The sequence below is a fragment of the Gymnoscopelus braueri genome, assembly GCF_963280865.1.
Source record: "Gymnoscopelus braueri genome assembly, chromosome: 15".
Taxonomy (NCBI): domain Eukaryota; kingdom Metazoa; phylum Chordata; class Actinopteri; order Myctophiformes; family Myctophidae; genus Gymnoscopelus; species Gymnoscopelus braueri.
This window is the reverse complement of record NC_137620.1, coordinates 16,375,374-16,388,176: the sequence shown is the minus strand read 5'-3', so window position 1 is coordinate 16,388,176 and position 12,803 is coordinate 16,375,374. Positions and strand designations below refer to the sequence as shown.

Here is a 12,803-nt window from a genome sequence, read left to right as displayed (position 1 = left end):
ATCTTATGATATTTAGTCGACTAAAACTAGACTAACAGTAAAACATTTCAGGTGACTAAAATGTGACTAAAACTAAAAAGGAATTTAAGTCAAAAGACTACGACTGAAACTGAATCAAAATCTGCTGTCAAAATCATCACTAGGTGAGAAGAGGGCGATAGACAAGAGAGAGATGAGAGAGGTGTCTATGAGCAAGACACTTAACCCCTATTGTCCTTTCCGCAAGGACAAACAAAGCATCTATCTATCTAACTGCCCCCCCCCCCCCCCCAGAAACATCTGAGCATCCATCAGCTAGGTAATGCCGAAAACCGAAATCCCCCCACAGGATTAACCAGGTCTCCCCCCTTTGCCTTTCCCCCAAGCCGGTTGCTATGCTTACCGTGAAGCTGTTGTTGATGTTCTTGGTACTGGTCTCAGCCACGCTGGCGTCTGACAGGTCCACCTCGTCAAATATCAGAGACTGACAACAGGGGGAAAAGTAGACACATTTTTCAAATTCCCGACAGGAACTTTGTTCTTTGTTTTGTCTACCGACAGAACAAGTATAAAGCTGTGTTAGTAGTACAGCTGGGAGGCTAATGGCTTGTTTATTTGTTTATTTGTTAGGATCATTATCACATGTCTCTGCTGTCGGGCAGAAACCAGCTAACTCCAAAATGTTAACTTTTCAGGAAATTACAAAAACAAAACGAAAAAGGAGGTTTTGTTCATCATTGATAAGAACAGCTAAATGGACCTCAAAGCTCACAATGAGGTTGGAGGTCAAAAGGGGGTGGAGCCTGGAGTCAGCAAAACCAGCTAACTCCACCCCCCCTTTGCTGGACTTAGCTGGTTTAGCAGAAAGTTTGAGGATCCAATTAGCTGGTTTTGTCAGAAGCGCTTTTTAACACTTTTCATTGGTTAAATATTTTTTTAATCAACACACAGACGTAAAGGGTGTTCAATAGCACTGATTTATGGGGAAAAAAATGCAAAAGCGGACAGCAATGAATAAAAACAATACATACATTTAAAAGCATACATTTAAAAAACAAAACAAAGAAAAAGTACATTAAACTTTATAGTCCATATACAAAATAATTTTACAACTCACATAAGACTAATTCAAATGCATTAAAAACAGTCTAGAACATCCTACAACAAATGTTTTCCCAGGTGTCTCTTTATTAGCTTTTTGAATAGTGATTTCTGTGTCAGTTTGGTTATTAACCGTGGCAAAGAATTCCATGTTTCCATTTCTCTGTATTCTACTGTGCGCTTCAAATAATTTGTGTTTGCCTTGGGAAGTGGAAGTCTGTCTGGTGGCACATGTAAAGACTCTAAATTGTGTTTCATGCACCATTACATTTTACTAATGTGTTAATAGGGGGTCTGGTGGCAGTTTGTCAGAGGTGGTATAACAGTTGGCTGCTGTTGGATGCCAGTGTTGGATGCTACTGTACCTTGGAGTCTTTGGCGTAGTAGAGTGTCCTTCCTCGCAGCTTGAAGTACCGTCGCTTCCATCTCTGGAACGAACTGGTTTGCTTCAAAAGGATTCCCTCCTTTACACTTTTCTGGAAGGAAAAACAAGAGAGAGAGAGAGAGACTTTAGACTTAAGCCAAGTTTTGATTTATATTATTCATTCTATTTGCTATTAAAGCTACAATCCGTAAAGTTGTATGTCCTATCCTGATGGAAAAACATAACTGCCACTGTTATCACCCTGGATTCCGACCCCTGTCACCCACATGGGAAACCAAACATCTACCGCTCATCAAAGAGGGAATTGGGCTTAAAGGGATAGTTCACCCAAAATATTTTTTCTGCATCGATTAGTCACCCCATGGAGACTTGAATTCATGGATATTTTTTTGTTTTTGTCGTATTCCTAAGCCAATAATTTCATGACCAGCGGACCGGTTAGGCAGCAGGTTCCGGTAGGAGACACAAAGGAGATTCTTTGTGTCTCCTACCGGAACCGCTGCCGGTCCTCAAATTATTGGCTTAGGAATGCGACAAAAACAAAAAAAAATCCATGAATTAAACGAGAACCTGTGTAAGCCTACATTATTACACAGGTTCTCGTTTTCCATTTCCTGAAAAGTAACGGTTTTGTACATCGTCTCTGTCAGCCGGAAACCTCATATGACCAAAACTGATACTTTTCAGGATTCAAATTCCAAAAGTGGCAAAAGTAGCAGATCTACAAGCTCAAAACTCGCAGAGTTTCGAGCTTGTAGATCTGCTACTTTTGATGCTTTTGTGTGACGCTGTAGTATGATCAAGTAGGGTGCTAATTTACGAAAAAAAAACAAGTTATTATGGAGATAAGAGGTTTCTGCCCGACAGCAACAATATACAAAGCCTCCATCCGACAGCAACGATATAATGTGCATGTTCCTCATGTTGCTGCACATCTATAAGTGATGGTATGTGCAATGCTGCTATGCTGAACACTGGCAGGACCATGATAATGATTTGATTTAGGTCTGGCTTTGCTGTGGCTGTGTGGTGTGAACACTCCTATTATCTTCCTTTATAGCCTGTCTTTCTGTTCATTATTCTGCCTTTCTGTCTCCGTCGCTCGCTCCCTTCCTCGATCTCTCGTTTTATTTATGACTACACACACTTGGAGAGAGGTCTGGATGCACACTGGGTAATCAGTTAGATTTAGGATGTTGGGGTCGCCATAGAGATGTTAATTTCTCTCCCCCAGATAACAGGGTTCTGGTATAAGTGATTCTGACACACACACCGACACACACCTGTGCTCAATCGCACAAGCACACACACAGTGTTGCACATGCATGCGCGCAGCGCGCGTCATACACACACACACACACACACACACCCCCACACACACACACACACACACACACACACACACACACACACACACACACACACACACACACACACACACACACACACACACACACACACACACACACACACACACACACACACACACACACACACACACACACACACACACACACACACGAGATCATGTTATTGACGGCCCTCTTTCCACCTGCACATCTGTCACCTAGCAACATTCCTGCGCCAGTCGGCACGGCAACTAGAGGAGATCAATCAATCCCACAACTTAATGAGTGTGTGTGTGTGTGTGTGTGTGTGTGTGTGTGTGTGTGTGTGTGTGTGTGTGTGTGTGTGTGTGAGTCAGTGTGTGTGCATTGTTATAAAACAAAGTAAGAGGAGACACGTGCAGAGCAGATTGCTAAGGTCCTTTTTGATTGGCTGAGGGAGAAAGGTTTTGATGAGACCTTGTGGGCCATTGGAGAGGACTCAAACGAATTTCAACACTGGTGTGAAAGCTGGAGTAATGCGGAAGCTGGAGCTGCACCTGGGCAGAAAGCTGGTCTGGTTGGTGTGCAACCTATTCACACTGGTGAACTGCTCATTGTTGAACTTGATGGTCCTACTCTGTCAAGACAACAAATTATCTGTAATTATCAATCCAAAATTCACCAGGATCTCTGTTGGCCCTCCCCTGATCAAGCTGCCTGACAAGGTCATTCAAGATCTCTCGACTGATCAACACTATGTCTATCAAATTGGTTTTGCAGTCAGAGACAGACCACAGCCACTGGCTCAACACAGCAAACAGACTTCTCAGGCTCTGGGTGTCAAAGCATGGACTGAGAGGAAAGAATCTGAAATTCATTCAATTCAATACGTGTTGGTTCAATGTGAAGGTCAATGACTCCTGGATTGAAGGGCATATAGGCACAGCCTGTTTCAGCTGGACTGCCTCAAGTCCCAGATGAAGGAGACACTGGACATTGTGATGCATCATGCCAACTGTTGGATCTTGCTTGGTATGCCCACGGTGAAGCCATCCTCCAAACACTGCTGTGCTCTAAGGCAGTGGTTCTCATGTGAAGGACCCCCAAAATTACATGTATTTGGCCACAGACCCCCATCTCAAAATATTGTGTTCCAGGGACCCCCAGAAGCAAAGATTTACAAATGTTGGCATTAAAAAGGGGGAATATATATATATATATTCAAAGATTTATCTCCACTTTGAGAACCAATGCTCTAAGGATCAGAAGGAGAGGAGGATTGAGGGGGTGGAGAGAAGCCTGGCCATCAGGGTGACAAGGAGACCCAGATAATCAGCTGAGGGACTCCTCTGTAAGAACCAGAAGCACACCTGAGATCAATTATGATGCTTCCAGCAGCATTGGTGGATTGATTAGCTGGTCAGAAGGGACTGACCAGGTGTGTCAGAGCCAGTGGTGTAAAGTAACTAAGTACATCTACTCAAGTACTGTACTTAAGTACAATTTTGAGGTATTTTTTTCTTTACTGGAGTATTTCCATTTTTCAGTACTTTTACTTCTACTGCACTACATCTCAGAGGGATATATTGTACTGTTACTCAACTACAATTATTTGAAAACTTTAGTTACTAGTTACTTTGCAGATATACTTTATTACATTATAAAACATACATTAACCACTTTAGCCCTATTTTATACCTTGGCTATTTGAAAATAGCCGATCTGCAAGCTCACAATGCGTCGCATCGCAATGCGTTGTGAGCTTGTAGATCTGCTATGTTCAAACATTTTAGTACTTTTACTTTTTTTCTATTCTGGTCTTTTACTTGTAACAGGGTGCTTCTACATTGCAGTATTGATACTTTTACTTAAGTAAAACATTTCAGTACTTTTTCCACCACTGGTCTCAAGGCATTGAGAGGGTTGTCAAAATGGTGACTGAGGCTTCTTATACAGTACATCAGGGGTCTTCAACGTTTTTCAGGCCAAGGACCCCCTAGCTGAGAGAGAGAGAGATGAAGCAGGGACCCCCACCACTACATATTGTATTCAATTCAGTTAAATGTGTGTTTTCAGACATTTAACCATTAAACAAACCTTCAATACTTTGTAAACTTGACCGTTGACTCTGCACTTGGTCTGCTCTTTTTTCCCCTCTACACCAAACCTCTTAAAACCAAAAATAGAATAGGGATGTTAGGGTTCAAGTGGTTAGTGTAAAAAAAAAATCCCTACCACACAAAGATTTGGCTGCCACCCTGTAGTTACTCCGAGGACCCGCCTGGGGGTCCCGGACCCCCCTGTTGAAGACCCCTGTTATACATACTTCTCTCAGGAAAAGAGGGATGAAGGGATCAGGGCTCAGGAGACCAAGGCTTAGTTAAAGCAGGAATTGTTCAACCTAGCAAAGTTCAGGATGTGATAATTAATCTTCATAATTGTATCCAGTGATGCACTCCCACTGTTAATAAATATGTTAATTTGATTTTTAATATCCTAAAAAATGATGTAGGTTAGAGTTATTCTATCCAAAAAATGATGTCATATCTGAATTCCCCATACAGAGACACATCATTTAGACACCCCACATGTTAGGATTTCCTTTGGAGTTTATTATCTTATACATGAGTTATAATGGGTACAATTGGCGATTTAAAAATTCTAATTGATGTAGGTTAGAGTTGTCCTATCCAAAACATAATGTCAAAAAACCCATAAAACAGACACCCCTCTTTTTTGGATTTCCTTTAGATTCATTTTGGCACCCGAATATCGCCCGTCACACAAAAGTATCAAAAGTAGCAGATCTTCCGCGTTTTGAGCTTTGCCGTTTTTGAATTTGAATCCTGAAAAGTAACTGTTTTGGACATATTGCAGTTTCCACCCGACAAACGATATACAGCAACAATATTTTTTTTTTTTTTTTTTTTATGAAAACCTAACCCACATTTAGAAGTTTTTTTTAGAATCGGCCTCATTAGTAAGAAGTTAATATACTGTATGTAATGACGTTGGTATGGGCTGACTGGTGTGTCGTCATAAATTGTGACCTATCATAAATTGTGACCTATCATAAATTGTGACCTATCACAGCAAGTAGATGGTCATCTTTACTGGAGAACAACAACAAACACATAAACAGTATGTCATTTGGTTTGGGTCAGAAATGACTTCAAACACAGATTCAGAATCTTCAAATACTTCTCCATATTCATCTAAATCGCTGGTTCTCAAAGTGGGGTCCAGGGACCCCGAAAGGTCCTTGAAGGGGTTCCAGGAGGTCCCCAGCAAAATGAGTTAATATAGCATCAGAAATCGGTTTAATAACCACTATTCTATTGCTAGTTTAACCATTTAAATACTCTTTAATCTTATAGACGAAAATAGCCGATCTACAAGCTCACAGCACGTTGCAGCGCAACGCGTTGTGAGCTTGTAGATGCGCAACGCGCTTTCAAAGAAGACATGCTGGCTTGTACGGAATCCATATGACTGAAATCTGGCGTGGCGACTGAGAACTTTAATCCATGTAGACTATTGTCTGACTTCTGTAGGGAGGAATTTAAAGGTTTTCCAGCCTCCTCCTTATACTCTTCCGGACAGCTACTCAGATTACCAGCCTGTCTCCTGCCTGTTCTCACCTCGACTCTCTGGGTTATTAAAATGCAATGAAGTCTGGGGGGTTATAGGGTGCTTGTCAGGACATTAATAAGGACACAACATTTGATTACTATTCTTGTTGTAAAACAAAAAGGGGGAGAACAGCTGTTCATGCTAATATCTAGTAGCTGCCGTAGCTGCCATAACAGACCTGTCTGGTATTTTCCCTCAGTGATGTTTTAATTAACCTTCTATCACATTGTACCACATTTGTATTCTTTTCCAGACCACAAAAAGGAAAAGACCCAGAGCTGATGGTGACTCTGTAGTAACATTGCTAGCGGGGGGGGGGGTTTGTTTACTTTTCTGGAGTATTTCCAATTTTCAATGCTTTTACTCCACTACAATTATTTGAAAATGATAGTTTTCAAAGTAATGATTGATGCGACGCATTGTGAACTTGCAGATCTGCTATGTTCAAAAAGATTTGTATACAATTAGAATACTTGTGAAATGGGACATACTGCGTACATTACTTTTGGCACTTACATGTAAGTCCATTTTGATACTGGGAATACTTCTATACTTTTACTCAAGCGAATTTTTACTTTTACTTGTAACGGGGAATGTTTACATTGTGGTACTGATACTTTGTGACAAAACACACATTGCTGTGTCACTACTGTGGAATCTTCACCTGCCCGCCCTCACCGGGAGGACGTATAGAGCCTTCGTCCTACTCCTCCCGCCCAACACTCCCCACTCCAACTATCATCCCTGAAAAACAGGCCAATTGTGTTCGCATGGACGCTCGACAAACCCAGCTGCACCGCGGTGGATTCGAACCCCCAGACTCCACGGTGGTGGTGGGCAGCTATACTTTACCACTGCGCCACCCGAGCGCCCGCCCAGTACTGATACTTTTACTCAAGTAAAAAAAAAAAAAAACTTCTTCAGTCACTGGACCCAGAACTGTTGACTCTGTAGTAACATTGCCAGTGACCCTGAAATGTGCCCTCAGGTAGAGAGACACAGACAGCAGGTTCCCCACCTGCATAACAAGTGCTGGAGGTAGACATGCTGGCAAGGCCATCTGTCTGTGTGTGTCTGTGTGTCTGTGTGTGTGTGTGTGTGTGTGTGTGTGTGTGTGTGTGTGTGTGTGTGTGTGTGTGTGTGTGTGTGTGTGTGTGTGTGTGTGTGTGTGTGTGTGTGAGTGTATTTTGTATAACTTTTGAGGACCAATTATGTCCCAATTATTGAAAACAATTAGGAAATGATTCCGGTTGGGGTTACAGACATTTAGAGGTTAGGTTTAGGGATTGGAATTAGAGTTAAACATGATTCATACTTAGTTGCGCGCTGGTGTCATACACCAAAACATAGCTGATCTACAGTATGAGCTTGTCAGCTTGTAGATCTGCTATTTTTCGGCTTTAGGCTCAAGGTTAAACATACCAAATGTAAAATAATAATAAATGTTGATGTCCTCACAAGTAATTCAAACCTGTGTTTGTATGTGTGTGTGCACGTGTGCATGCATGCGTGTGTTTGCATGTGTGTGTACTAAACCTCACATCCCTGCAGCGTTGCCAGCTAAATGACTGGACGTATCACCTTGCCCATTTATCATTGGACAGACACCAAGGACTGTGCTCAGTAGAAAATAATGAGATGAGAAAACATGACTCATAAGCTTGGGAATGTAAACAGATAGAGGGAGAGACAGAGAGAGACACAGAGAGAGAGAGAGAGAGAGAGAGAGAGAGAGAAAAGATGGATTATGGTCTTAAGTAAATTGGTCGGTTAGTCCAATCGTTTTTGTTTTGCCAGTTAGCGAGCCAGCTAATCCAGAAATTAATGCATTTCCTGCCCAATGTCAGTTATTCAATTAATTAACCGCTCAATTAGTTAATGTTATAAATGGGATGCGAGGTGCTGACTGAACATGCAGGGTAAATTAATTGTGGCGCGCTGTGTGCTTGCGTTTCACATTCTCTGAAAGTAAGTATACGCCCGTCAACCTGTCACCAAACTTCAGACCTCCCAAAACAAACTGATTCGACTACCTCTCGGCCTAAAGCCCATGATGACCCACCCAGTTCCAACACACTTTGCTCGTTTGGGATGGCTCAGGGTAGAAGACAGGGTTAAGCAAATATCAATGGGATCGGTATTTAACACATTGAATGCCAAAAACGGTCCGGACCGTTTTTGAGGGTCCAAACGAGAAGTGCCGAAAACGGTCCGGACCGTTTTTGACCCAATTCTATTTTTATACATGTGGGCCACGTGGGGCGCTAAAACGAAACTTTGACATCACCCAATGAGTTTCTGAGAAGAAGAAGCTGGATCTGGCTCCATGTCAAAAATCCTTCCGGTCGGCGTTTTCAATGTTATCTCCTTGACTAAAAGCTTAATATCTCCATTTCTTTTTAATGTGGTGGAAACGAGCCGTTTCCGATCGGCGATCACGCTGCAATGGAGGATCGCGTTAGAAATATTATTGTTCCAGGCGTTAGTCGGGACCCTCCGCCGTCTCGCACGCACGCTTTGTTTACATGCACTTCCTCGTCGGGGCTTCTGCAGCACGAAACTTATAACGCAAGTGGATGGAAGAAATGCAGGCACTCAACGTATAATATTTTAATAAACCTCTGGCACCCAATGTGTTAAAGGAGTAATTCAGCCCAAAAAAATTATTATATCAATTACACACATCATGAAGCCTTCAATTCATGAAGATTGTTTTTGTCGCATTTCTTAGCCAATAATTTGATGACCGGCGGAGTCTCCGGTAGGAGACTTAAAGAGCCTCCATAGTGTCTCCTATCCGAGTCTAAAAACAAAAAAATCTCCAGTAATTCAAGGCTTCATGGGGTGTGTAATTGACAGAAAATAAGTAATTTTTTGGGTGAACTACTCCTTTAAGATACGCAGAGGGTCAGTGCCCACATACCATGTCTAACTACTTCTCCAGAGTGAGTGACACCCAAAGCCACAACACCAGAGGGAGCACCTCTGATTTAGTACCCAACATTTAGCACAAACACTCTGCCACCATTATGTGGAATGCCCTGACATCAACCATTAGACAATGTGAATCACTTCTTTCAAAACTGGCCTGACAAAGCATCTGTCATAAAACCACAAGTGGAGATAGATATTAGGTCCCCTTGAAATGAAGGGTCAGACACTGCTGCCATTTTCCCTCTTTCCTCCTAAATAAAGTAAATAAGTAAATATAGCTGTTTGTATTTGTTGATGACATGTATTAATGTGTCAATATTCTATGCTCTGTTGAATACATACTGTAGGAAGTTTCAACTTCTATCAATGCTTGGTCTCTCTCCTGGTTATACAAGCTTACCTATACTAATAACATTTTCGCGCGCACACACACACACACACACACACACACACACACACACACACACACACACACACACACACACACACACACACACACACACACACACACACACACACACACACACACACACACACACACACACACACACACACACACACACACACACACACACACACACACACACACTTTGTGTTATCCTTTTAGCCCACATGTTTAACTGTACGTCCGTGCGGTTTACATTACTGACTAGTAAAGTATTCAATCAATCAATAAGTTGTCATAAGTTGTCAAGAGAAGTTGTCATTCTCTGAAGCAACAGAAATGGACCGGGTCAGTGCAGGTAGCATTTAAGGTACAGACCTTGTCACAACTCATGACCTCGGCGTCAGCATTTTTCTTTGTCAGTCTTTGCACTTTATCCCTGTGCTGTAATATACAGGTGTGGCATAGAGCAAAAAATAATAATAGTCTTTTTCAAACTGGGCAACATTCTAAATGGGTATAAGTTGGGTTCAGACGAACAAGCTTTCGGCTACAACTTTCCGCTATTTTGTCGTACAACAAAGGGGTTTAAAGGGATACTTCACCCCAAAAATATCTTCTTTTCTATCGATTAGTCACCCCATGGAGACTCCAGAATTCATGGATATTTTTTAGTTTTTTGTCAAATTCCTAAGCCAGTAATTTGGTAGGCATCAGTTCCGGTAGGAGACACAAAGGAGACTCGTTGTGTCTCCTACTGGAACCGCTAAAACATAGACAAAGACACAAACTAAAACATATCCATAAATTCAAGTCTCCATGGGGTGACTAATCGATAGAAAACAAGTCATTTTGGGGGTGAACTATCCCTTTAAACGGCCCCCACAGGCAGGAGGTTCCCACATGCATAACAAGCACTAGAGGCAGATGCATGCAAGCAGATTAGAAGCTGGCAAGGGGAGGGACAGCGTGTTCCTCCTCACTGTCAGGTGATAAGAAGCATCCGGTGACTCCATGTGTGTCGGACGAGACATGTGAGTGTCTACAAGTGTCTGCAGTGGTGGAAAAAAAGTGCTCAAATGTTTTACTTAAGTAAAAGTAGATACTGCAATGTAGAAACACTAGTAAAAGGTATTAAAAATGTACTCGCGTAAAAATACAAAAGTATTCATATTAAAATGTACTTAAGTACTGAAAGTACTCACTCAAGTTTCCAAATGTAGAAAAATACTTTGAAAATAGCCAATCTACAAGCTCACACGACACGTTGTGAGCTTGTAGATCGGCTATTTTCAAATAGCCTAAGTATACATAGGGCTGAAGTGGCTAATGTATGTTTTGTAATAATAATCAAAATCTACAAAGTAACTAGTAACTAAAATAATTGTAGTGGAGTAAAGAGTATAATATTTGCCTCTGAGATGTAATGGAGTAGAAGTAAAAGTATTGAATTGGAGACACTCCAGTAAAGTAAAAAATCCTCAAAACAAAAGTGCACTAAAGTATAGTACTTAGTACTGGGGTAAATATTGCCGTCTTATTGTGGACATTAGGACCATTTATACGAAAATACGGTTGAAAATGGACGAAGTGGTCCTTTAAGCCCCTACTTCATTTTTCAGCCATTCTGAAAAACGAAGATAAATGTTTACACAAATCTTCTCTTATGGGGGTCCCTGGCACAATATCTTTTCAAATGGGGGGGCCCGCGGCCAAATACATACAGTATCAATGTGGGGGTCCTTGACAGGAAATAATTGAGAAAACCACTGCACCTGGACCAAACAGCTGGGGTTGGCAGACAGTGGCAACCAAACGACCAATTTGAAGGAGAAAAAAGGAAAACGATAACAAGGAGAAGACAGACACCAGATTGCGGGCATGAGGAGCGAATGGAATGAATAAATAGATAGTGGGCGGGTGGGTGGCGGTGGGTTTGGGTTTTGGGAGAGACAGAACAGAGAAAGTGAAATGATTGCTCGGCAGCCTGATGGTGTCATCTGTGAGACGGGATGGGGCGAGGGCTGATTGAAACACCTGGTGGGAATGCAGTGATGCAGGAGCAAAGATTTGAGTTAAATATGTTCGCTTTAAAATAGCCTATATTCAAAGAGTTGCACACATTTTCACGTTTTTTTTTCTCAAAAACAGCAGATCTACAAGCTTGTAGCGCAGCACTCGGTGCCGCGCTACGAGCTTGTAGATCTGCTATTTTTGAATAGACAAGGTATAAAATATGACTAAAATCTAAAATTACGCAGATGCGTTCCAGGATTGAGTGGGTTAGAGCCAGAGAGATCTACCCCACCATGGCGGACCTGAAGGTCATTTGCTGTGTGTGTGTGTGTGTGTGTGTGTGTGTGCGCGTGTGCGTGTGCGTGTGTGCGTCTATATGTCACATTCTAACTCTGTATTTGTGCTTATCTCTCTCTCGTCCGTCTCCCTCCCCTGACCCTCTCTGACATACAGGGAGTAATGTGCAGTGCATACAGTTTATTGGGGAGAAGCAACCACCTCTAGACCGTCGATAAATCTAATTCATTGCTCCGTCACCTCATCTCATTTCCTTGTGTGTGTGTGTGAGTGTGAGTGTGAGTGTGAGTGTGAGTGTGAGTGTGTGTGTGTGTGTGTGTGTGCGTGTGCGTACCTTTGTGTGTACGTGTGTGCGGGCGCAGAAATGTTGTTATTAGTATAGGTAAGCTTGTATAACCAGAGGGCGTACAAAACATAACATCCTCAGCATGGAGAGAGAGAGAGATGGAGGGGGGGGGGGGGGGGAGAGAGAGAGAGAGAGAGAGAGAGAGAGAGAGAGAGAGAGAGAGAGAGAGAGAGAGAGAGAGAGAGAGAGAGAGGGGGGCAAGGACAGATGGAGGCAGGAGAAAAGGATGGAAAAAGACAGATGGAGGGAGGGAGGGAGGGAGAGATCGATAGAGGAAAGAGTGAGAAGAATTGCAGCACATAAAGATAATAAGATATACAGATAGAGTAGAGACATAGAAAGAGACAGACAGACAGACAGAGAAAGCGATAGCGAGCAGACCAAGCATTGATAGCTGAA

General features: G+C 42.2%; 1 protein-coding gene across 3 annotated transcripts in view; it reads right to left on the bottom strand.

Annotated features, from left to right (window-relative positions):
* LOC308102464 (diacylglycerol kinase delta) overlaps window positions 1-12,803 on the bottom strand; it is a 154,392-nt gene that overhangs the window by 51,771 nt on the left and 89,818 nt on the right. For all 3 annotated transcript variants that reach the window (XM_080452184.1, XM_080452185.1, XM_080452186.1), the window contains 2 exons: window positions 1,446-1,556; window positions 383-463 (listed from right to left, as the gene is read on the bottom strand). In XM_080452184.1, coding sequence (XP_080308310.1) covers window positions 383-463; window positions 1,446-1,556 — 192 coding nt within the window. The remainder of the gene's footprint in view (window positions 1-382; window positions 464-1,445; window positions 1,557-12,803) is intronic.